Source organism: Excalfactoria chinensis, chromosome 4 (assembly GCF_039878825.1).
Source record: "Excalfactoria chinensis isolate bCotChi1 chromosome 4, bCotChi1.hap2, whole genome shotgun sequence".
NCBI lineage: Eukaryota > Metazoa > Chordata > Aves > Galliformes > Phasianidae > Excalfactoria > Excalfactoria chinensis.
The window spans coordinates 73,128,224-73,152,752 of record NC_092828.1 but is presented as its reverse complement, the minus strand read 5'-3'; the positions used below and the strand labels follow the sequence as shown (position 1 = coordinate 73,152,752).

Sequence of the window (24,529 nt, the reverse complement as noted above, 5' to 3'; positions counted from 1 at the left end):
AATCTGGTGTGCATATAGAATAATCTAGAATATATTGCAGTGGGGAAATTGAAAGTCAAATGCTCAAGATTGAGAAACAGCCAACTGAGAATACCAGCAAAGGGGTTACTGCAAAACGCATTAGCAATACCTCTAAGAGAAGACCTCGAGCAGTCATGCCTTAAAGTTTTTGCATCCTGCTTACTTCCAGATCAACTGCTGGCAAAATAAACATGTTACATGGTAAATGCAACTGACAGAATTCTTAACACTCTGGCCCAAAAAGCTGCTTTACAATCCACCAGATGCAGCTACATGAACTGTAGATATCAGCAGTAGCTCTTCATATTATCTAAAAACCAGCCCTCCAGGATTAGTACTTTCATGCAACTTCCACACAGGGACAATGAAACTACTTTAATGGCAGTTATGTTGAATTGAGCATGAAAACAATTTGCGTTACTGAGGTATCTGATGCTCCATCTTCAAACAGATCTCAGAATAAAAGTCAGATGCTTTCTGTTCTGAAGCAGTAAAACTCAGAACTGCCAAACACCTGAAATACAGCCAGTTCCAAGAGCACACTGTTGGTTTTGTTTTCTTTTTCCAGGGTGGTGGTAAAGAAATCGAGTCAGATAGTCAGAAACTGCAGCATTCAAAAAGGAATGCTTGGATTTTACAGACCCGATGGCTACGCAGGCAGTTCTTTTCCTTGTTCAACCCTGAATGAAAGGCTATTTCATATCAGCAGCAGAGAAAGCTGTAAATTCAGGTACTCCAGCTACAGGTAAGCCTTTTATCAGTCACAGCCTCTGTGTCTCTAGATGGCTACAGAAACACATGCAGACATTCTCCAGTCTATGGGAGGAATACATAAAAAAAACATGTGTATTTTGGCCAATGTGCAGAGATAGACCCAGTACAAGAACAACAAACATAAGCTGACAGTTTTGCACTGCTGCTCTCAAGTGCAGGCTGCAGCCCATCTTTAGCTCAGCCTCAGTACTGCCAAAAACAGCCTCCCTGGATGCTACCTGCCAAAGGAGGCAGGACAGCTGAAGCTGTTGTGCTCGCTGCAACTGTAACACATGTAAGCCATGACTGAACACCAGCACTTATCCACAGCATCTGTGCTCCAGCCTGAGCACAACATTATGACCAAATGAATCTTGCCATCACAACAAGCAGGCTGAGCAACCAAATCTGCTTTTACAGTTCTTCAAAACTTTAATCCTTATGGCAGCTTGAGCCAGCGCCCCATCAGAAGGCTGAGCACGGGGATATGCACAGGGAAGAAAGGATTTTCTACAGCTGCCCAAAACTACATAGAGCCATGAAATTCTTTATCAGCTGAGACACTGCATCACAATAGTTTTATCTGCCTTTTGAGATGTGTGCAGTGATGTGATAGTGGCACACTTGGGCCTCAGAGCATTCCTACCTAGAGCAAAGCAAGACACATAGCATAATAATAAGCAGCACTGTCATTCTTATATCTGAGGCACTTAACTCATAGTCAGGGATGGCAGATGGCTTGATCTTTGGGTTATTAAAACAGAATCCTGCATACTCCAGGCCCAATTTGCATCCTGGAAGCCACAATGACAGAAGAAGGGGCTATACTGATAAACTCCCAAATCAGGCACTGCTGCTGCACTGTTTACCAAGCTATGCTGTCTGATGCAACTTTGTCTGATGCAGCAAATCGTGTTTAAGCCCGATATGAGCTTACTATTCATAACTAGGATTTTTTACCATAAGCATCTAAAATATTTTTATCCACCCGTGAGCTGCAGGGAGCCATTTCTTGTCACTACAGGTATTCTGCTCAGGTTCATAAACAACACAAGTCAGAAGCACGCCAAAGTGCAGCAATAATAGAAAGAACAAAACATCTTCATTACCTCTTGGCAGATCACTGCCACTGGGATCACAAGAGTAAGGTGGAGGAATGGCACCAGCTTCTCCCACCTCACTAGCTGGAGGAAGAGGAGCTGAATAAATTGGGAATGGCAGTGAAGAAACTGGTACTATTAGAAGGAAACAAAAGTCAGGTTTACAATGCCTTGTTATTCAAGAAAGGAAAAAGGTAAGTTACACAGTCAGGCCTGGACTTCTTTTCAGCTCAGTGACTTTAACTTAAGTTCTCTTTAGTAATTGTTTCCCCCCCCACTTTAAAAGAAGCCCAGAAGAAGTTTTAAAACCAGACAGGAAGGTTCCAATTTCAGATGCTGTTTGTCTGTTCTCAAGCTTCGTATTTCAGTTAAGAACAAACGTCTCTTTTTCAATCAGTTCTTCATACTAGAAGTAGGTCAGGCTTTTCTTACATAATTATCTGTCCTAGAACAACAGGGAACAGAATACTCTGAGCCATCAAAAGCATCACAGTAAACCCACAAAAATAAGGCAATGTTCAAGATGCATCAGGCAAAAGTTTGGTTTGTAGACAAATTTCTGTTGAATATTTATTAGGTGGCCCACATCTCTAGAACACCAGCAGGTTCCTCATAAAGGTGCCATCAAATAGACAGCTTACAGAGAACTGCGCTGACTGAACCCTCAAGTGGGGAAAAAAAATGAACAGAAATGTGGAAGGAGGGTTTTTTTTTCCTCGTGCCAAACAAAGAGCTGCAGAAGCCATGAAAAATCCTCTTTGTAAAGAGTGAAAGTCTTTTTCTTAAGACAAACATCTCGCAAAATGAACTGGATTCAATGCTCAAGCTCGTGGCTCTTCTGGAAGGTATAATAAAACCCTGAGATTTACACCAGTAGCCCGACATACTGGAAATTAATCATACAGAACATAGAGAAGCAACCATGAACTTGCCTTTAAAAAGGAACCTGCTAGTGAAACACCTGGCACTGAAGGGTAAAGACAGGTGGGGCGAGGGAAACAGCCCCAGAGCAGACTTCCAATTGCCATGCAAATTCAGAGGCAAGCATCCCCTTCAAAGCATGGAAACATGAAAGTCGTCATCATCAGTAGCTGTAACCTCATTGCCAAGTCACTTTCCACATTTGGATACACAGAAAGAAAGTGGGAGGGAAGAAGGCAACTGAAAGCTCAGACCATCCAAGACCAAAGCCTTAGCATGCACACCCTACCTGGCCTCCCTATAGAAGTGGGAGAGACTAGAACTGGTTGAATTGCTGTTTGTGGGGGAACAGCTGTTGTGACACTGGCTTGTGTGGAGGCAGAATTTGAGAAGACCGTAGGTGGAGCAGCATTAACACCTGCGGAGGTAGCGATTACTGCAGAGTTCACCATCACCTGCAAAAGAGAGCGTTCAGTACACTACCTCTACAGCTGGCTTTGACAACAACTATGGAAACCATCACAGATTTAAGAAATTCTCACTTCACAAAAATGCATTTTGGAAGTTCGAGTTGTAAAGACACCAACTTATCCAAGTTCTCTAAAAATTGGCTTGAAAAGTACTGACCTAAAAATAACAGTAAGTTGCAGGAACTTGCAAATGCAACTTTCCACCCTTCCATTACGCTTTATTTATGGAGGATTATATTCTCTCTTACATGGTTTTGTCACAAAGAAAGAATAAAATCCCAAACAGGCCAAACACAGCAGTCATCTCTCCAAAGAGCTACCACAATCACGTACTACACGCTACCTTCTGGGGATAGCTGTAGGAAGCCACTCCATCTTGAGGTGACACAGACACTGGCCCTTCTTCCTGCAGGGATCCCAAAGCACACAATGTTCCATTTCAGAAGCAGGGAAGTAACGACACCTCAAACAATGGATTTCTACGAATCTCCCAGTTATGAACTACTCATGCACTAAGCTTCTTTTGTAACTCACGAAAGATCAGTTTTATTCTGACATGCACAGGACTGCCTTTCACACCCACTGTAGTTCAGAATGGAGAACTTGAGAAGTAGCCACTGACTGGTTTCAGATAAGAAAATTCAATGTCAGTTCCATCAATGATGACACCTTTCCCATCACACATTAATGGAATAAGACTAACTAAGACACAACTTGAAGAGTGGAATGGCAAAAGCAAGTGCTTTCTAAAACAGAAAAGGAAGAAAAGTAAAGAGTGCTCAGACAGTTTGCAGAGGGGAAAGATGGAAAGTACAGTTTAGATGTACTTGCAGACCCAGACAAAAACCCTCACGGATTAAGAAGAGGGAGATGGGGGGAGGAATACAGAAGTGAAACTATCAATCCTTTGTGCCAAAACCAGCTTCTGACCTCCTGTGGTAAGTCTGGGTCCAAGGACAGTTTTCAATAAGAACATTACACACACCTGAAGGATTACAAATCCCAACAGGCAGGGACTAACACTTACCAAGTTTGCTGTAGGCTCTGCTGAACCAAACACTGTTGCAGTTTCACAGTCTGGATCTGAAAGACATGGGCAAAGTTAATAAAAAATACAGCACTACATCTAATTGTTCAGAAACTTTTAAACACGGTGTAATGGGTGCATTCACCAAATGAAGTATCAGTAAAACCTAACATTTTAGTTACCTGGAGGGGCATACAGATATTCTTCATGAAATTTCCCTGGAAGGGAGAGAACAGAAAGCTTTGATTCCAGAAAAGTAGAAGTTAAAGCTGAAGTTACTGAAATCGTATTTCACTGCATCAATTAACTGAACTGCTTTCAGTATCATCTTGTTTCATGCAGGAAAATAGCAAGATCCAAGATCTTTTTCTTCCCCATTTTACTATTCCAGCAGTATCAAGGTTGCTATTGCCAAATCTACATCACACAGCAGTTTGCCTTGCTGCAAACCCATGTTATCAAAACAGCGATGTTCTGGCAAACTTTAACAGAACGGTGACTTAATTTTAAAGTCAGACAAAGATAATGAACTCTTTAAGAACTCACCATTTTCACTCGTTTCTTCTACATCTTCCTCTGAGGGATTCAGGGTCTGCTTGTTGGCTGGAACTGAGTTGGGGCTTCTTCTAGCTACCCAAAAACCTGCTGGACTGTGGACAATTGCAGTAGGGCTACCTTGGCCCTGAAAAGCAAAATAAGAAGCGTGCATTTATAAATAGCTCAAGACTTTCCAGGTTTAATGCACACACTAATAGAAACAGGCTGGAAGACCAAACCTGCTGTAACCAAAGCTTACTAGAATTCAGTCCCTCCATCCATCTCTTTGCAGCCGATGTGCAGTAGATCAGTTAGTTGGACATAATTCTCTTTTACCTTTCATTCCGCTTCACATCTTGTGCAAAATTTGTTTTTGAAGACCTACAGTTTTCTTATATGAAAGGGTCAAGATGTTCTCAATTAGATTTTAGTCAGCTCTGATCTAGGTTCAACCAAAGCTGAAAAAGAGGAAGCAGACCCCCACAAGCAACCAGGACTCTCTACCTCCAGCATACACTCCTGTATTCCTCACCTTGAGGAACTCCCACCACACCAACAACCAATGAGTTCATCCAAAACCATCATGTGGCTGGCAGCTGGCGTCTGCACTATCTGTACCCACGTATGCGTGTTTGACATATTCGGAGAGCAGCACTCACATTTCCCATGACTCCTGTAAAGCCTTGCACGTAGTTTGTCTTTGTACAGAAGCCAGCCCTTAGCTAGACAATTACAATCTTAAGTCCTCTTAAAGGACGAACATATACTTCTCATAATCCTAAGTAAAAGAAATTGATTCATTCTTATTATAATAACTCGGACATTCAGTACTCTCCTCAGAAGACAGGACAGCTATGAGACTGAAAAAGAGGCTTGTAAGATCTCCAAGGGTGAAGTACGGCTATTAAGTCAGAAGATTCTCCCACCAGGCCTCTAGCAGGATGGCAGACTTTTTTGCAACAAATGTTTGTCCCCAGGGCATGTTAAATTCCTTCAGTGAAGGAGACAAGGAAGACACAAGGAAAAGAGACTCTGGCCTTGACACTAACAAAGTGGCTGAACAAACATGAAAAACTACTTACTGGGTGCCACAGGTAGACAGCTTAGCTATGGGGATGAAAAAACAAGCTAGAGATCTATCCTGATTTAATGGGAGGGGGAATGGGGAAGGAAAAGGAGTATTATAAGATAATGCCCCAACTCCTTAACAGCCTTGGAAGAAATAAGAGCAAAGATCACACATTTAATACAAGCAGATGAATAAACAAAGGCTGCTGAAAGAACCCTGAGCAGATTCACCCTCTCATTTATTTAAACACAAGTGTAACTTGCACTAAGATTAGATAAAAACTGAAAGATGATTGATTTCACTGTTTAAAAATGTATTAGATTGAAGATGAAAGAAGCACACTATGGAGCCTGTTTTAAAAGAAGCTACATTTGGACTTTTCTCTCATTTCTGTAGCAGAAAAAAACAAGTTTCAGAAACGTTAGAGCAAAACATCTCAACTGTGGCTGCCTAGGAATTATCCAGGCTATCACTGTACAGCTCCTGAAACTGGTTACTCAGACCACAGATTAAGAGTGCAGCAGAACAACTCAAGTACTAACTCCCACAATATTTACAATCAGACAGACACTGACAGTAGGAAGGAATTTTTTCTCCCCCGAATCTCATTTTCAGATTGCTATGGGAAGCAAAAATATGGCCCCACCTTTATTAAAACATGCTAAAGAGAAAATAAAACAAATGCTGCTGGACAGAAAGCGGGACAAGCCTAGAAAAATGGATGCTTTACCCAGAGCCTACAGGATCTATTCCAATTTTAGCCTTCCCTTCCCCTAAAACATACTTAACGCTAAAGCTCATTCCAAGAAATAAACAACATACTCATCAATTGTAACTTACTGCTAAGGCAGGAAAAGAAGTTTCATCCCCTTCTTCAATTTCATAGAAAGTTATTGTTTCTTCTGATCCTTGAGGCTCTTCTCCATTCTCTGGTACAAACCCATACTGACATTCCTTATTCACACACTGCATCTGACGGCGGCTACGGCTGTATGAACTTCAAAAAAAAAAGAGAGAAAGAAGGTTAAAAATCACTGCTACCTGCTGCTACCTGGATTTTCACCTCAGTTTTGCTGCTCAATTTTAACTCTTTTCTTTGGAAAGACACAGTAATCTCAGTGCTCAATACTGCGCCGTTAACAGTCCACTCAGCCCTCTACATCCCTCTCCCACCACCCTCACCAACTCTTTTAGTACAATGTTCTGTAAGGAGGTTTGTATTCACTTACCGTGACCTGCAGGAGAAACTGTCATAGCTCTGATAGCATCTCTTTCCTGGACTGGGGTAGAATGCTATTTGAGGGCCAACCATGTTGTGCCTGTTTATAAATCGGGCAGATCCCCTAAGTTTAAAGGGTAAAAGGTGCAATTACCAGGAAGTGCCTCTTAGATGGAACTCTTCTATAGTTTTATCTATTAAATAGCACAAGCTCTCTCCTAACTAATCCATGGCAAGAACAGAGAACAAGCAGTAATCTCAAATGGGTTTTCAAGGCTTCATACCTCGGCATTCCAAATCCACGGTTATGCCTCTGGGGAGGATTCTGAGGATGATAGGGTCCATAAGGTGCTATGTTTCCACCACCCTGTGAGCAGTGAATAGGAGGAGAGCGCCCTGAGGGAACACCATGCTGTAGCCGGGGTGGGAGAACTGGCTGACCCCTACTATAAGCCATTGTCATAAAGACTTCCTTTCCACGAACTTTCTTAAGCAATCTCTTCCGTGTTTTCACATCCATTTCTGCAGTTTCAGTTAAGGACAGAAAACACAGGTTTATATTTTAAGCAGCTTACTTCTAGAGCTATGTTTTCTTTATATCATTTGAGAAGAGTCATTATTTGGATGTATGAAAGAGAAACAACAGCCTACTCCACAGCAGGGAGGAAGTATCCAAAACACACAAACTTCCTATCTTTATTTTGAAGAACTTCACATGCATTCTGAACAGCGAGCAGAACACAAGCATCTCACTCCCATTAACACCTTCCCAGTTTCAACTGATCAAACAAGTATTTGCAGTTTTAAAGCACCTTCACAAAGGCTACTTTTATTCAATCAGAAAACCACTATCTAAATCAAACAAATACAATCCCTGTTTACTTTAACAGCAAAACTCCAGCCCTTCCACACATCTCTTCTAAGGCCAAATCACACATACTTCACAGTGTGTTCACAGATCTAGTCTTCATAAATGGTTCTCAAATGTCAAAATTCTTCTCAAAATTCTGAGCAACATGAACCTTACTATGTACTTTCATGGGATTTGCTATTTTATATAGGGAAATTCATCCTTCTGTGTGAAGCATCACTTTACATGAAGTCCTTGTCACAACTGGATTTTATATCACAGGCCAAGTTTAAGTCACTTACGTCATCCAAAGCCTGGTATTGCTAACATTCATCTTTCCCTATCCTACCTCTCCCCAAAGGGAAGGAACACCTCTGGAAAACTTGTACAAACCTATTCCTGAGAAGTATCCACCACCTTTCTGATAGCTTCCTCCTTTTCGGCTGGGAACCACATTCCAAGCAAGGACAGGTGCTACTTGTGTCACTGGTTTTAAGCTTGCCAAAGGAACGGTATGCCTATGTGAGAAACACTCATGTTAGCAGCACTGCAGGAATATACTACGTGCAGGAACACAGCAACATATGCTGAAGTAACACTACAAAAAAGAAAATAGAAAAAGGCAAAATCATTGACTGTAGAGAGCTTTGGGGGAATAAAAATATCTTGTTTTCTGCATGTATTACTGTTACTTGTATATTCTGTACATTAGAAAAGGTAAGGTAGGATTCAGTCCCAGTGCTACTGACTTCACAAATCCCCTTTTCCCCTGCATTGGTATGCCTTCAGAAGTCTATCTGGAAGCAATTAACGAGACAGAATCTCTGCAACATGTAGATAAGCCTAACTGCAGATTTGGAGAAAGGCGAATGCTTTGAACAGCAAGGTGGTGAGTGTGATGAGACTCATCATAAACATCCATTATTTTTTGAGATTACAACATAAAAGCTTCAGAAACTGGTAGCAGAGAGTAATTTGCTATCCAGGAGTTATGCCCGATCTGCAAAGATTCTTGAGAGGAACAAGACTTAACAAAAAACATTATGATGCTTTATGTGATTATAAACAAGAGAAAAATTGTCCTACATCATCTTAGTTGAAGAGTGATAACCAGCAAGGAAGCAAATCTCCACACTTTATTTCAAAGCCTCCTTTCTCCTTGAAGTATCTAAAGAACCCTATCTTAACCATCTGTGACTACACAGACTCCACTATAAAAAGTTCAGACTTGAAACCGACACCAGATTGCTTACTTTTCTGCCAGCTCCTCAATGAAAACAGTCACCGTGTTGCCATCCTGCCCAACTTCCTGGATATGAGCATTGTAATACTTACCTCCAGGATCCAGACGCACCTAGAGGGAGAACAAGGGAAGCTCTGAAAGAAACAAACAGTATCAGGGACCAAATACTGTCTACAAACCACTAACAGCAAAGTTCCTAGCTCTCAGATGATTTCACATTATGAGCTGGGCCAGGAACATCAAACATTAACAGAGCAGGCAAGATAGGCAGCACCATACAGCTTTAAGAAAGGAAGGAAAAGAAACAGTCTTGCAAGCAGTGCGTAAACTCCTGTAAAACAGGCTTAAGAAGATGGATTCCTGCCTTCTAACTTACTTTCATACACTGTGTCAACCAGATAAGTAGCAAGGAGGACCACTATGTAAGACCTGGAGCAGAACAACATATAAAGCAGGAAAGCTCCAGTGAGCTAGAAGGGAGTCACTAAATGAGTTATCAGCACCACCTCAAAGTGATCTCAAGGTACATCTTCACTAAATACAGTAGGGGAACAAAAGAAAAGCTGACTTTGCTTTCAGCATTTCCCGGCCACTCCTCACCCTCTCTTCCCTCTCAGTTACTTAAAAGAAACCTGCTACATTTTTCCACTGAGAAGCAGACTGGGCAGACTTGCTGGTGACTCCCAGTGAAAATCTAATGGACAGCTACCTCAGTTTTGCACATACTTTGCATTTTGAGCTCCAGTCCAGAACATCAGCACTCACGTTATTTGTATCACTGGTTCTCAATGAATTTCCAAGTAGCTTTTCATTCATGCCTAATGTTTAAAGAAAGACCTTAGGAAAGAAATTTAATTAAAAACTAAGATCTGATTAATAGCTACAAGGAAGAAAATGAGAAAAGCCCTGGCAGATTCTATGAAGTCATTTCATGGCTTACCATACTCTATTTGAAGTAGTTTTAGTAATTTACCATAACTGAATCTCCTTTGAGTACTAACCTGACACTTGTCTCCTAAATAGTACTGTCTCCCCGCAAACACCATGTAGTCAGTTTTTTGAAGCTCTAAAAACAAACGAATAAATAAATAAAAAAGCCTATAAAATACCGTTCTTTCTTCAAGTACCCTATAAGTACTTCATGATGGCACCCAATTCCTAATTACAGGCCAATTGTGTTAACATGACCTACACATACATCATCATTCCTCATGGTAACGATGAAGTAACTCTAGTTCTTAGACCATAATTACCTAAGTCACAGGAGATTAACAATATCTAGCTGATGAAGTAGTAGACCTACTTACTGCAATGCTTGTGCCCTTTATGATGGTACTGTGTTAATCCAGCACTTAATACCAATCTTAAGTACAATGGACTTGTCTCACCAGAGTACTGGTAACACTTGGCCAAAAGGAAACGTTACCCAGGTAAAAACAATATTCCTGTATTTTCCCTTGTTTGCAGACTTCAATCACTTCTTTTTTTTCCTCCTCTGTTCCTTGCCCAGGTTCTCTGTGTATCAGTACTCAACACAGGTAATTAGTTACTACATTCTGTTCCAAGAATTTAATGAGCATCATTATTGTTATGCAACTGTAAAAATTCTGGAGATCGCCAGCATGCAAAGCGCTCCAGGTCAAACATTGACCATATGACTTCAAAATTCACTTTTCTTGGTAAATTATCACACACTAGCCACAATATATTGCCATAAAACAGCAACTACTGAAGCTACAAAGACCATGAAATCTCTCTAGGATGCTCAAGCCCAGGAAAGCTGGGAAGCAAGAAAACTCACTGCTAAAGTTGAGACTTTCATTACAATAGAACACTGAATCTAAAATAGTTCTTTAGGAATTCTCAGGCATACCATTAAAAATAAATAACTATAGACTCAAATCTGGATGACTTCCAACACAACAAAATAGTAACGTAGAACTCTGCTCCGCACTCTGCTTAGAGTCCTGGTATTTCCTACATTATAGTCATTAAGCATCAGGTGTCAGATTTATAGCAGCCTTATAGCCATTATACAGCATCAAGAACAGTACTGGTATTTTGAAATGAAACCAAGAAATAGCTACTAGTAAGAGGATGTATTGCCTACAAAAATCAACTGGATTAACCAGTATCCTTCACACCTCAGCTGCACTAAAAGAAGGTGTCAAAAGCATCAGATCCATACATTCAATATTGAGCTCACTGCAGAAATACTGGATTTGTGGATTTTTTTTATTTAAAGATACCTTTTCTGCTGTCCAGCCAAACATCAAACTCCACATTTCGATAGATCTCGGGATCCAAAGCCTTTAACACTTTGTAGGGAAAAGGCATTTTCGAGGAATTTTCTGGAGTCTAAAAAAAAAAAAAGAGTTGAAATGGACTGTCATTTACAAGCACATTTTAAATGTACACCGTACTCTCTATTCTTCCAACAGCTATGGACCATTTTAAGACACACGCAAATTCCCCCAAACTTTCACTTCTACTATATTTGCCTGAAGAATAAAGCCCAAGAATATGAAGATGAATTCAGGCATTAGGGATTGTTCAGCTCAGAAGCTAAGCTGACAGACCGCAGAAAGATCAAAAAGAGGCTTAAGAGTAACACTCGGCATTCCTTCAATTCTTTTTGAGTGAAACTAGTTAGACCAATGAAGCCGTGACCTCTCCAAATTGGTGAGAATTCCAGTTGCTCCATCTGGAAACAGGCCTCTAAAGAGCTTTTTAAAAACCTGTTCCAAAGATATTTACACTATGCTCGAAATGAAAGCAGACCGATTTAAACCACTTCTCAGACAAGCAAAGAACAGACAAGGAAGCATCTGCTGAACTTAATTTCTGGAGCAGAAAAAAAATCCAACAAGCCAAAACATCAGCTATAAAAGAACAAGAGATCCTCAGAAAGGAGCAAGGCTTATCCAATTCAAGAAAAACTGGCAAGAATCAAACGATGGGCAGACAGAAGGAAAAAAGGGGAAAAAAAGCGAATTGCTTTCAGAAAGTTATTTTTAAGTAGAAACGTTACCCTAACATGGGAAACAGTCTGCAACAACAGGAGGAGAAAACACAACACCCAACCACACACAAGAAATTCTTCCCTAATTGCCAAACCTTTGCTTCTTCAGTGCCTTGTCTGAACTTATCTTCCACTGGATTGTCAGTATCGTTGCCTTCCCAGTCATCACCTCTAAACAATTTAAAATAAGATTACAAAAGATGCAAGAACAGTTAAAATCAACTAATTTTTCACAAAACCTGAAAAAAAAGCACCATAGTGCCATCAAGTGGCAGAGTACAAAGGCTGTAAGGGAGCTCAGAACAAATCTTCTCCTAGCTATAAGAACGTGACCTTTGCCACCCCCCAAACCTACCCCCTAACAATAGCTCCTATTTGCATTTGGAAAGGATGAAGATAACCCCACTGAACAGATCTGAACTCTCACACTGCTGAGCATTACAGCACTCTACTCCAGGCACTGCAAAGCCAACAGCACCTGAAAACTTTTACCAACACACTATGCCTAAAGCCTTTGCGGTGACTGATTAAAGAATAGCAAGGTTTTCAGTAGGTATGCTTGCTTCTTCCCCTGGCTCCAAGCTATGCAACAGACTTCAGTGATGCCCCCATTTAATTGTCTATACGGGGTACAATTCAATTAAGGAAAAAATACAAAGAGTTAATTTTCTCAATAAACTATTGCCTATACAGAGCTAAAGAAGGCTAGTAAGTTTCTCACCAAGAGTAATCTGATGACAAGGGCAACCATTTTATTTACAAACATTCATTTTACAAAGTTGCATGCAAATATAACACAGCCAGTAGCCCAATTCCATGACAACTCCAAGCTCTAAAGAAAGTACAGTCTCTTCCACAACAGACTTCAGCTTTAAGCCTGTGCCATGCATGTTCAAAGGAACTTGGAGAAATCAGCCTACTAACCCACTGCCCTTAGCAAGGTTTTAAACTTTATTTATTTCAACACCCCCTCATCAAATACTACCTCTTTCCTGGTGGATTTCTGGGTACTTTTTCATGAAGACAATTGAAACTCGTATCCTCACTTTCTAGACAGCCACTGTTTCTGTTCTTCTTGGAACCACTTCGAAACATCTCAACTGCAGACCTTAATTCCTCCTCATCCATGAGGAACACATCTTTGTACAGGATCTCATATAACACAGCTGGATAAATCAAGACAAAGTTCTAAACAGATTAATATCAGATGCACAACAACTCCGATTTTTAAGGTAAGCATAACTTCAGGTAATATCTACTGTTACAAGATACTACAAATACTATATTTAATTAAGGACCATAAAATAATTCACGTGGGAAGGGACATATGGAGGGCATTTGGCTCATTACCCTACTTAACAGATAAGTATACTGAGAGCATGTGTACATTAATACGCAAAAAATGATCCGCCATCTCTTGCCCTTAACATCTCTGGTAGCATCTCTGGTAAGCACTGCCTATAAACATACAAAAACACACAGTTCTTCATAATAAAACAAAATACAGTAATTTCAAATTTACCCTGGCAAATAGCAGCATTTGCTTGGAACTGTTTTGTATATACAGAGTCATAATGGCCATTGCCGGAACAGCACAGTAGGATCTGGGAAAATGAAGAAGAAAAACTTTAAGGATGGAGTGACATAAAACCTAACACTTCCTACTTGAATATTCTAGCGCTAGGCAATGCTATTTCATTCTATAGACAATGTGAACTTAAGAAAACAGTAAATCTTCTGAAGATACATATGAAAGAGAAGTATGATCAGTTTAAAACTGGAGTTTATGAATTTATTTACAAACTTTATGTCTACTATATAAACATAAAACATTCTTTTATATATCGCAATGCATTAAACAATAGGTAGTGTTTGTTTCCAGTTCAACTCTGAAACCATCAATTGCTCAAGAGAGAAAATAGCATTTGTAATTGCCATAAATTAAGTTACCATTTAAAACTACCATTAAAACACAAGCCATCAAATGCAGAATCTATGAAGTATACTGTGCATCGAAGACACATATCTCCATTGGATGGACCAGAAGAACACCTGCTGCTCTAGCCCTCAATACATTTTAGTAAGCTTTGCTCAGACCAGTCCGCATTACACTGCAGAACTTTGAGAAGTTGCATGCTTTCTACAACATACGCATTGATACACAAAGTAGATGCAGGCTATCACATCCTATCTCAGCACAAGACTGTTAGTAGGTAACTGCAGCTGGCAACAGCCCCTACACAGTTGTTGTAAGCACAGCGCCAGCAAGGATGCCTCCAGCCACCCAGGAGGAGCTGAGATGCCAGGGCTAATAATTCCATATGCCTTATGTTCTAGCAACAGTCTCTCATCTCATGGTGAAATATGTAACACCAGAAAGAACTGTAGTGTAGTCTAACAGCAGATAACTCTTAACAAAAGCCCTGGTGCTAAAACCCTTGAGGACAAATGCTCATTTAGACCATGCTGCTTGATTTTTAAACTTAGTGGATTTTGGAGTTAGGTTAAGCTATGCCGAGGAAAAAAATGCATTTTAGGTACAAGTGAAGCCCACATAAAGATAGTATTATTAGCCAAGAACAGAAGAGCTAAAGCTGCACAGCTTTCAGAACAGGCTCACCATTTCAGCAAACATAATAGCCCATCCAGAAATCTACTCTGCAGCAACTTCACTGGCAGCACACTTGAGCTATTCACATAATTGCAAGGGCACATCTATATAACTCCAGAAAAAAAGCAAGAGGGGTCAGATGGGATGGAATACAGAGCATTTCTTGTCAAAGTTCCTTTTTTTTATTTTTTTTTTTTTAAGCTGTTCCATTAGCCCCTTCTTAATGGGACTCTATCTGTACATCAGCTGAATGAGTCAACTTGTTACATTAACCCATTTCTGTCAACATCCCCTCTTCAGGAAGAAAACCTCCAGATCTCAGCTGACTTTTAGATGAGAGGCAGCAGGACTGGGGAGAATGCCTTCTCACATAAGCAATATTTAGCATGTACTTAGTGTATATCTCATTCTGCTCTTCAGAAACTCAACCTGGATATCTCATTATATCTAGTCACATCAGCCCAATTTCCACTAGGAAGTGTTTTTTCACTCAGCAAAAATTCAGAAGAATGAAACAGAATTCTGGAATTATGATGTTACCTCTTCTCATTAAAATTAGACTCGTTTCCTACAATGAGCTGTAGTTATAAATAGATCAACAGGGGAACAGCACACAATCCACTGTCAGTAGCAAAGCTACTACAATTTGATTAACTCTTGTGCAAAAACTGTGCTTTTGCTGTGAGCAGAAAGCCAGCTTCGGGAGTCTGTTCTTGAATGCACAAGCAAACACTGAGTTAGAGCACAATTCCAGCGGCAAGTTTTCCCAACTAAGTGGGACCAGAGGTATCTAGGAGTCAGGGGTAGGGGTAAGAAATCGCCTCAGTTCTCCTCACCTTGTCTTCAAAGCCATTGTCTGTAGCATAAGTGGGTGGCCTTCCAGGGTACCGGTACAGAATAAAGTCTCGACTAGGCAAGCAGAGGAAAAACAAGTCTTGAAAGAATGCACTTTTAGAAATGTATTATGATGAAGGCTGAAAGGAGCAGTCTGGATAATCCATTGCTTCTCTACAGAGAAACACTCAAGCAGAACATTTTCCCTGATAAATGAGTGCTATCATAAAGCAATAGCTAGATGAGCAAATGATACTCATCTGGTGGAAAAGCACCTGGAAAGGACAGCTACATCTAATCACATGTTATTACACCTATCATATTAGATCAAGTTAATGTTAATGGCAGTAAAACCAATTCAGATGATTCCATCACACTTCAGAAGGATTACAACTTCAATACGGGAAACCAGTAAAGCCTTGCAAAAGTTCCATTTGTCCCTTCAGCAAGGAAGCAGAATCAGTCTGCAAAGAATGTGTTCCTCCTTTCCTGATCAATGGAAATCATCGTGCATGTACAGGGACAGCAGCATTCATCTTTAACAAGACCACCAGCACCTGTATAGGCTTACGCTGCCCTCGAAGAAAGCAGTAAGCTTCTACTACACAGAACTCCTACCTCCTTCACCAGCCCTCCATTCTTCAGCTACTGAAAGGCAACACTTCACTGAGTTTAACACTAGTGAAAGAATAACAAACACTGCTGGAAACTAACCTGCCTCTTAATGCACAGTATTAGAACTGGGGGCTGTGATGGCACTATTTACAAGTTAACTCAATTAACTTCTTTAGGGTTGCATTCTTACTATGCTTCAGAAATGAGCGCTCCAGCAGCAAACAAAAGGTTATGTGGAAAACAGCGAGAACTCAAACCAGTTCACAGCTCAAAACAAAATGAAACTTAAAAAGAAAGACTTACTTGTAGATCACCGATAAAGCACTTATTTCCAGCTGGCCAGCACTTTCCTATGTGGGATTAGGAGATTATAAGAGGTAGCAGAGCCATCTTCAACACTAGGACCTCTATACTAGCTCTCCATAGCATTGAAACAATTACAGTTAGTTTAGATAACCTTATTCAGATAAATTCCATTAGATAAAGCAAATAAACAACGGACTGAGAGCTGAGACATTAGAATTCCCAGAAAAAAAATAATATTTATATATATTTCTCCAATGTGGAATGGCCACGGTTACCAAACCAATGGCTAAAGGTAGTGCTACTTTGGGCAGCAACTCTTAAGGACGTCACTTAAGAATCATGGGGGTTTGTTTTGTTTTTTTAGGGCTTTCTTTAATTATTTTTTTTTACTAAGCATTGTTTCAGACTGCAGCATTCACCACACTTTCTAGTTTAAGAGTATAAAGAAACAAGAATTAGAACTGTACATTTCAAGCCTGAGGGTAAAGAAGAAAAAAGGAATCCCAGAGTCCAATAAACACACACGATATGGTATGCAGCCCATACTGCAGCTACAAATAAAGCCTATGAACAGGCCTCAGCATTATGATCTAGTCTGCACAGATACCTTCTTTGCACCCACAGACATTCACCACTACAACAGACACACACATACACAAATGCTCATTACAAAAACATAATATTCTCTATGGAAACAAAACCCCAGGACTGAGGTCTATCTAGCAAAAAACAAACAGTATTGAAAACATTCAACTATTTCCCTGTTCTGGTCACGTCAGATTTTAATATCTATGCATGTGCTAGATCATCCTTACCTTTGGATCTCCCAGTCGTTCGAGGTATTTCTCAAATGACCCCTCCACATACTTTTAAGAAAAACAAAGAAGAAAATAAGGATTTAACCAAATTAAACAAACAAAAACCTTTAAACCCGAATACTCTGTCAAACAAACATCATCACTGGCTGTTGAACAGGATATCCACTGCCGGCTGAGAGCAGGGGCATGCAGACAGCAAACACAACACTGGCCTCCCAAGTCCTATCACTTCGGGCTGTGGTCTGCCTGGGGGATTATTCAGCTGCTCCCTGCCTCGGGGTATGGGGGCGATTCAGACGTATTAGGGTGGAGATAACAAGTCCTCAGAAACTTAAGAACTGAGTCTGAATAACACCCTGCGATTCATTTCCCTCCTAGATTAAGCACTTAAACTGACTGAAGAAATAAAAACCCACAACCCTACAAATGCACAACCCAAGAAAAACACATCTCAGCTGTTCTGTATTCGTTTCTCAGCACCTGAACTGGGGAATCGTTAATTAAAAAGCCTCAGCTGCAGGCAGCTGCCTCCCTGGCTGAAGGGTGGCTGCAAGTAAGCAAGGCACAGAACGTAAGGCACGTTAGAGAAGTTGCTGTAAAAATTCCCAGAGCCATAAGAACAAAGCAGCTCTGCAGAGGACCAAGGAACAAGACCCATGACTTCTATTTCCAAGGGACACCTGGAACTCTGTACCAGCCCAGAACACCACCGGGACTGCGAGCTCACTGCTGCTGACATCTGTAGGTCCTCTGTAGATAAATCCTCTCTACGACTAGCAGAAGCATCTCAACGTCGTTAGGACTGTGACAGTTCTACAGGTTTCTCATCTAATTCTACATGGCTTGTGCCGTGCCCTACACGAGTAGCTGGTACCCTCCGGTCACTTAATGAGAAGTCCAGGTATTAGCAGCTTTATGATTTCAGCAGGTCCAGCTCCACGAGGTAACACGGAACCCTTCCCAGCTGCTCCAGGCTTCGGGCAGCACCAGCTGCTACTCCCCGCCTCACAGCATGGATATACGGGGGTGCTCATGGCCAACTCCCCCTCTATTTCCAACGTACGTACGGGGAAAAGCACAAAAACAAGAAAAACCCCTCCAAAACAACCAGTACTTACGGATTCAAAGTTACGCTGGTTTTGCCTCATAAACGAGACGCAAGCTCTCCTCACCTCCATGTGATGAATTTGGCACAAGAACAGCTGGAAAACAACGTTAGGTGAGAACGAAGGAGAAAGCTGCGGAGCTCACTTAACGCTGGACTCCGGGGTCGCTTCCCTCGCCGCTCCCGAAGGCCGGCAGCGCCAGAAGCCGCACCTGGGGACGGAGCGGCCCCACAAGCGCTCTCGCCCGGGGCGCATCTCCCCCTGAGCCGACCCCGGCCCGCCGAGGGCCCCACCTGCTCCGAGATGGCTCTGAAGAGGCAGGAGGCGTCCTTGGCCGTCAGCTTGCGGTACAGGCCGAGACTGCCCAGGTACTCGTCCATAGTCACCTCGCTGAGCGACTTCTGCCCGAAGTACTTCTTCCAGCCCTTCTGCATCGTGCCGGGAAGGCGGCGCGGCCGAGGCTCCTCGCATAGCACTGGGGGGCGGCGCCGGCCGCCAATGAGGGTCGACGCTCGGCGCGCCCAGGTGCGGCCGCTCCCGCTCTTGTGCCCGCCTCGAGCGCGGGGGGCTCGTGCCCGGCTGCGGGCGGGGGCCGCTGCTGCCTGCCTGCCTGCCCGCCCCCTGCTGGGGGTGCACGGCGCACCTCGGGGAGCCCCAGCGGGATACGGCGTCTCGGCGTGGTTAGGAAAACGCCTGAACCTGCTCCTAAATCGCTACTAGAAGCTGCAATCGGGCACGAAAACCACCAAACAAAGTACCGACAGGACGGGCCATCAGCACCACCTACACACGCAGTTCTCGAGCACTGCAGACCAAGTAGCACGCGCGGACGTTGTGAAGTTGAAACCCTCTTTGCGTTTAAAAATATTCACCTAGATACATCGATGGCACCGAAACACCTGAAGTCCCTTCCTTATAATGGGGAGCTGCAGTCAGCATCGAGCAACCAAGGCGTTCCCCTCACCGCAGCCAAGCAAGTAACGATGCGATAACGCGCCCTTTCAGCCCCATTCTCCCCCCATCGCCGCGGTTTACCCTGAAAGCAGCAGTTCATTCCCCTCGCCCAGGCCTCTCGGTTCAGCACGTTCCCCTTCTATCTTTCACTTCCTAAATTCTCTTTCCACTCCTAATGTAACCACGTGAAACAATGCTGAAAGCAGATCCCGGCGGGAACACCAAGGAGGACGTTTCCACCAGCGCTAGGCAATTAGAGCCAAGACACCGCCATGGGCAGTGAGGAAACAATTTAGCCTGTTCTCCACAGGGGCACTGCCGGCCGCCTGAAGTTTAGGCGAGGTGCTCACGGGCTGGCCCATGGAGACAGCCGGTCTCCTGACTGAGCAAACCCGTCCGATGGCACACAAGGCTGACTTAGACAAGTTCCTCAGTCTGTCTGCCTGCCTCATCTTTGGTCAGAAAGTGAACAGCAAGAAGTAAAAAGAAAAAAAAAGCTGTATTTTTCAGTACGTATTCCAAAATACCATTAAAGCTTATACATCAAATCAAGAATAAATTGAATTTCTGAATTAGCTTTCAGTGCTTTTCTAGTGAGTTATTCTCACAGAAATACATCACTTGCACAGACCAGGTTGTGAACTAGTCACAGAAGACATGCACGCTCAGTTGCAGGCACTATTTATTAAAACCGTTGTGATTTTGACAAAAATTGCCCCATAATCCTACAAAATAAACTTCTGTATTGTTTCTTTCACGTACTTGTTGCACATTCAAAGTTACTCAGATAAACTGGGAGAAGATCAAACCCGACCACTCACAAACAGCTAGCACTGTCTTTCTACATGTGTATATATATGTGTGTGTGTGTGCATGTTAATATTTGTCCAAGATTACTGTCCCTAGAGAGCAAGTGAAAGCCCTGGTAGCACTTCTGCTGTGCAAAGAATCACTTGAAGGAAGATTTTACAAAAGCTGCTCCTTCCGCAGCATTCTTCTAAAGTGTGAACTACCCTTCCAAGGCAAAGAATGAAAACGACACATCAAACTTGCTAAATGAAGCAGATTATTCCTTTCTCTAAAGCCTGGTTTGATCCAGCTTTAGCCTTAACAGTAGCATAAGCAAATGGGACTGGATGCTAGATGTTCTGTCCAGTGTTCACCTCTTGGATCATCAGGATTTACAGCTGAATGAAACGTCATTTCACATTTTTCATTGATGCAAGCTTCTTAGGTCAGGTATTTCACCCTTCATGTCTTCTAGGACATCTCTTGCTTGCCTGATCAGTAACTCCTCTAAAATGGATGTGCAAAAAAATAAACAAATCCAGAAGTCTGCATTTGCTTCTCCTTCTACCACATCAGTCCAGTTGGAGTTCTTCTCACTTCTTTTTTGGCACTGTGCTCTTTTAAGCATAAATACAGATAACTTTGAACTGGAACTGAACTGGAAACCATCAGTTGATATTAACAGGTATTTTCTTTGAGTTTCTCCCAGCTGGTGGAATCTTGAAGCATGGAAGGCCTCGCTATGAGATGAGAATGGTTTTGATACGGCCTTTTTATTCTTCAAAATCGTTTATTCAAACCCAACAACTTTATCCAAAAACAAAGCAAACTTTTCTGGTTGTCCAGGAGGAAAAGGTTTCAAAGTTGACAAGTCCATTGACTGCAGTGTCTCCACGAGCGTGCTGCAAGAGCCAAAGAAACAAAAAACAAAAAATATTCATCCCAAAGATTTCCCTCCCCTGCCCCGACTTGTCTTTCTTTCATACTACTTTAACACTGAAACAGAAATAAGGGCATATGCTGAAAGGAAAAAGAAACTGCATAATTTAGTGAGCCCCAGCCCTCACTGGAAGAACACACTTCAACATAAGTCACAGCTTTCATGGGCCAACTTAGCTCTGACTTCTTAAGTCTTCTATGGCTGCAATGATGGGAGACCGAATAAGGCCTGGGAATCTGTCTCAATATGGTTTATGGTGAATTAATCCCATCTGAACACATGGCATAGTTCTCCACTCAACACATCACCAGAGATAACAGCTAAATCAATCTCTTATCTTTCAATGGTCAGATGGCAAATAAGTCTCAAATACTAAGCACTGCTCAACAATGAAATAGAAATGCCTTCCTGTTGCTGAATGACAGACCTTCGGAGAAAGCTCTTCCGAAACATGCAAAGTCCTACTTACAGAGCAAAAGAAGATGCAGAAGAAAGAACAGCAATTACATTTCTTCTGCTTTCAGTTAAAAGGTCATCTGTTGTTTATAGAGTGCAATGGATCATAAACTATCATAAATAAAAACAGCAAGATATAGACAAAACAAGGATAGCAAATGAAACTCATAGAAGCCAGGATGAACACAAACAAAAGGAGCTGTGATTTTTATTCTTCCCTCGTGTGGCAAATAGTAAGTCAGCGAAACTCCCTGTCAAAGGAAGTGATGTAGTAGATTCACAGACAGATGTATTTGAAGTTACGAACCCTACAGCACTTGGACTTGGTCATCCCTGAATCAAACTACTCAAGTGACAGAGGGAAAGTAATAGAAGGAGATGCCATGCATTCTTGTCCTGCATGTGGCCACTGCAGATAGGATACTGAGCTTCATGGACTCCCAATCCATATCAGTAAGGGCTATTCTTATGTTACTTTTTTCCCCCTAAATACTCCAGATATTTTCATTTTCCTTTTGCAGTCAACTTTAATGCACTTCAGAAGGGAAATCTATATGGCAACACAACGAAATTGAGTACTAAACCTACAAGGAGCAAGTTACTCCTTAAAGCTCACGGTTTTCAACTGTTGGTCTGGACTGTAATAGTTGCAGGCTTTAACAAAAGAATTAAACAGGAAAGAAAGGACAGAGAAAAGGAGTAAACAAAAAATCACAGAACTGTAAGGCTTAAAAGGGACCTCTAGACATTATCAAGTCCAACCCCTCTGCTAAAGCAGGTTCCCTACAATAGGTTACACAAAAAGGCATCTTGGCAGGTCCCAGAGGTCTCCACCGCCACTCTGGGCAGCCTGTTCCAGAGCTCCATCATTCTTACAATAAAGTTCTTCCTCGTGTTTTATGGAACCTCCTGTGTTCCAGTTTCTGCATTGCTCCTTGTTCTATTGTTGCTTGCCACTGAATAGAGCCTGTTCCCCATCAACTTGACTCCCACGCTTCAGATACTCATAAGCAGTGCTGAGCTCCTCTCTCAGCATTCTCTTCTCCAGACTGAACAGCCCCAGGTCTCTCAGCCTTTCCTCATAGAGGAGATGTTCCTCTTCATCTTTGTGATCCTCTGCTGGACTCTTTTTTGAATGGGGGGGGGCTCAGAACTGGACACAATATTCTAGATGTGGCCTCATCAGGACAGAGTAAAAGGACTAGAATCACCTCCATTGATGTGCTGGACATACCCTCATGATCTGACCCCAGGATATCGTTGTCCTTCTTGGTCACAAGGGCACGCTGCTGGATCACAGCCAACCTCTTATGAACCAGGACCCCCACGTCCTTCTCCTCAGATCACTTTGCCAGCAGGTCAGCCCCAAACCTGTACTGATGCATATGGCTATTCCTACCCAGGTGCAGGATTCTGCTTATGGAAAAGGTACCTATGGAAAATCCATCTTGCAAATAAAAGATAGGCAAGCACTCCTAAGGTCCGCACCCAGTGAGGGAGCTTACTGAGGTACATGGTTAGTGTGATTTTGTTACAGAAGAAAGATGTAAGTTTTCTTGCTACATTCTCAATACTGTAATAACAGTTATGCCCCTGAGCACTGTATTTGGTGGGACAGCTGCAGCAGCTCCATACCTGCAGTTACAATAGAGGACGTGTCCATCTTTGTGGAGCTGACGTGCCAGCTCCAGCTGATGGTTGTCCATCAGCTTCTCATTTATCACCACAAGCAGCGGCTTTCCTTCCTCGAGAGTCTCCAAACAGCTACCTGCACCTGCAGGAGAAGCAGGAAGCAGTCAGTGTTTGCAGTAGCTGATGAAACACCAACCTACTTACTCCTGAAACATTAGAGACTCCTGAACAGAACATTTTATCCATACAGCCTCAGCTGTATGGATATGAGCATCCAATGTTAGATAAGCCCAGCGTCTCACAGCACGGGCCAGCACCAACATCCCCACCCGCCACCTGGGCAACCCACCAGGCCCCACCTGCGTGGCTTATGACCAGGTCGGCGCTCCGCAGGTCCTCAGCCAGCGACTCTTTGAAGCGGAACACTTCCCGCACGAAGGTCGGGCCGTGCTGAGGGGAGGGCTGCAGCGCGCCCCGCCCGATCTGCAGCACCAGCTGCCGGTAACCACGGCTCCGGAGCACCTGCGGCGGAGGAAATGAAGCTGACGACAGGCTGCACCCCGGGACTGCCGGCTCTCCTCCCAGCGCCTCCCACCCCCAGCTGAACGGCTCCCACTTCCCGCCCTCCGTACGGCTTCACGCCGCTCCCCACAGCCGCCCCCTCAGCCACCGCGCAGGCGCAGGGCTGAGACAGGGCGCCGCGGCCGTGAGGGGCAGGCTGGGACCCTACTCCTGCCGCACCGGGCATTCCTGCGCCTCACCTGCTCGGCCGCCGGGGAAGAAATGGCCGCGATCAGCTCGTCGAAGCTGGTGGTGCCCACGGTGACGAAGACGGACTTCATGGCCGGTGACAGCACGCTCCGCCGGCAGTCAAGCTGCGCCTCGGCTGCGGGCAGGCGGGCGCCAGAGGGCGCGCCAGAGTCCGTCCCGGCCCCTCCCAAAATGGCGGCCGGCTGAGGGGCGGCTCCCGCTCTCCGGCTCCGCCCGCTGCGCTCTGTTCGTTCCCGCGAGGGTTTTCGCGGAGGAAAAAAGATTAAAAAAAGGGGTTCCGTTTTATGAGCTTTTCTCTCCACGTGTTGTTTTAGTACTTGGGGTCTGTGTCACCGTAACGGGTCTGATGGTGAGGCCGCTTGCAACCCGCCGCTCCCACATCGCAGCCACAGCTGCCTTTTTCTTTAAAGGCTGTAGCTGAAGGAAGTTGTCTCTCAGTGGAAGAGGAATTGCCAGAATTAACTG

At 43.1% G+C, this 24,529-nt stretch overlaps 1 protein-coding gene across 1 annotated transcript in view; it reads right to left on the bottom strand.

Annotated features, from left to right (window-relative positions):
• Positions 1-24,309, bottom strand: part of ALG13 (ALG13 UDP-N-acetylglucosaminyltransferase subunit) — a 29,185-nt gene extending 4,876 nt beyond the window's left edge. The window contains exons 1-25 of the mRNA XM_072335820.1: positions 24,055-24,309; positions 23,653-23,815; positions 23,297-23,435; positions 21,066-21,167; positions 18,816-19,221; positions 18,535-18,618; positions 17,414-17,464; positions 16,596-16,642; positions 15,680-15,752; positions 13,755-13,836; positions 13,218-13,398; positions 12,328-12,403; positions 11,460-11,568; positions 10,212-10,276; positions 9,221-9,321; positions 8,361-8,485; positions 7,402-7,639; positions 7,128-7,241; positions 6,739-6,895; positions 4,839-4,974; positions 4,475-4,510; positions 4,293-4,348; positions 3,609-3,671; positions 3,085-3,250; positions 1,884-2,009 (exon numbers count right to left, since the gene is read on the bottom strand). Of these exons, the coding sequence (XP_072191921.1) occupies positions 1,884-2,009; positions 3,085-3,250; positions 3,609-3,671; positions 4,293-4,348; positions 4,475-4,510; positions 4,839-4,974; positions 6,739-6,895; positions 7,128-7,241; positions 7,402-7,639; positions 8,361-8,485; positions 9,221-9,321; positions 10,212-10,276; positions 11,460-11,568; positions 12,328-12,403; positions 13,218-13,398; positions 13,755-13,836; positions 15,680-15,752; positions 16,596-16,642; positions 17,414-17,464; positions 18,535-18,618; positions 18,816-19,221; positions 21,066-21,167; positions 23,297-23,435; positions 23,653-23,815; positions 24,055-24,135 (2,977 nt within the window). The 5' untranslated portion in view covers positions 24,136-24,309. The remainder of the gene's footprint in view (positions 1-1,883; positions 2,010-3,084; positions 3,251-3,608; positions 3,672-4,292; positions 4,349-4,474; positions 4,511-4,838; positions 4,975-6,738; positions 6,896-7,127; positions 7,242-7,401; positions 7,640-8,360; positions 8,486-9,220; positions 9,322-10,211; positions 10,277-11,459; positions 11,569-12,327; positions 12,404-13,217; positions 13,399-13,754; positions 13,837-15,679; positions 15,753-16,595; positions 16,643-17,413; positions 17,465-18,534; positions 18,619-18,815; positions 19,222-21,065; positions 21,168-23,296; positions 23,436-23,652; positions 23,816-24,054) is intronic.
• Between the last annotated feature and the right edge of the window lie 220 nt (positions 24,310-24,529).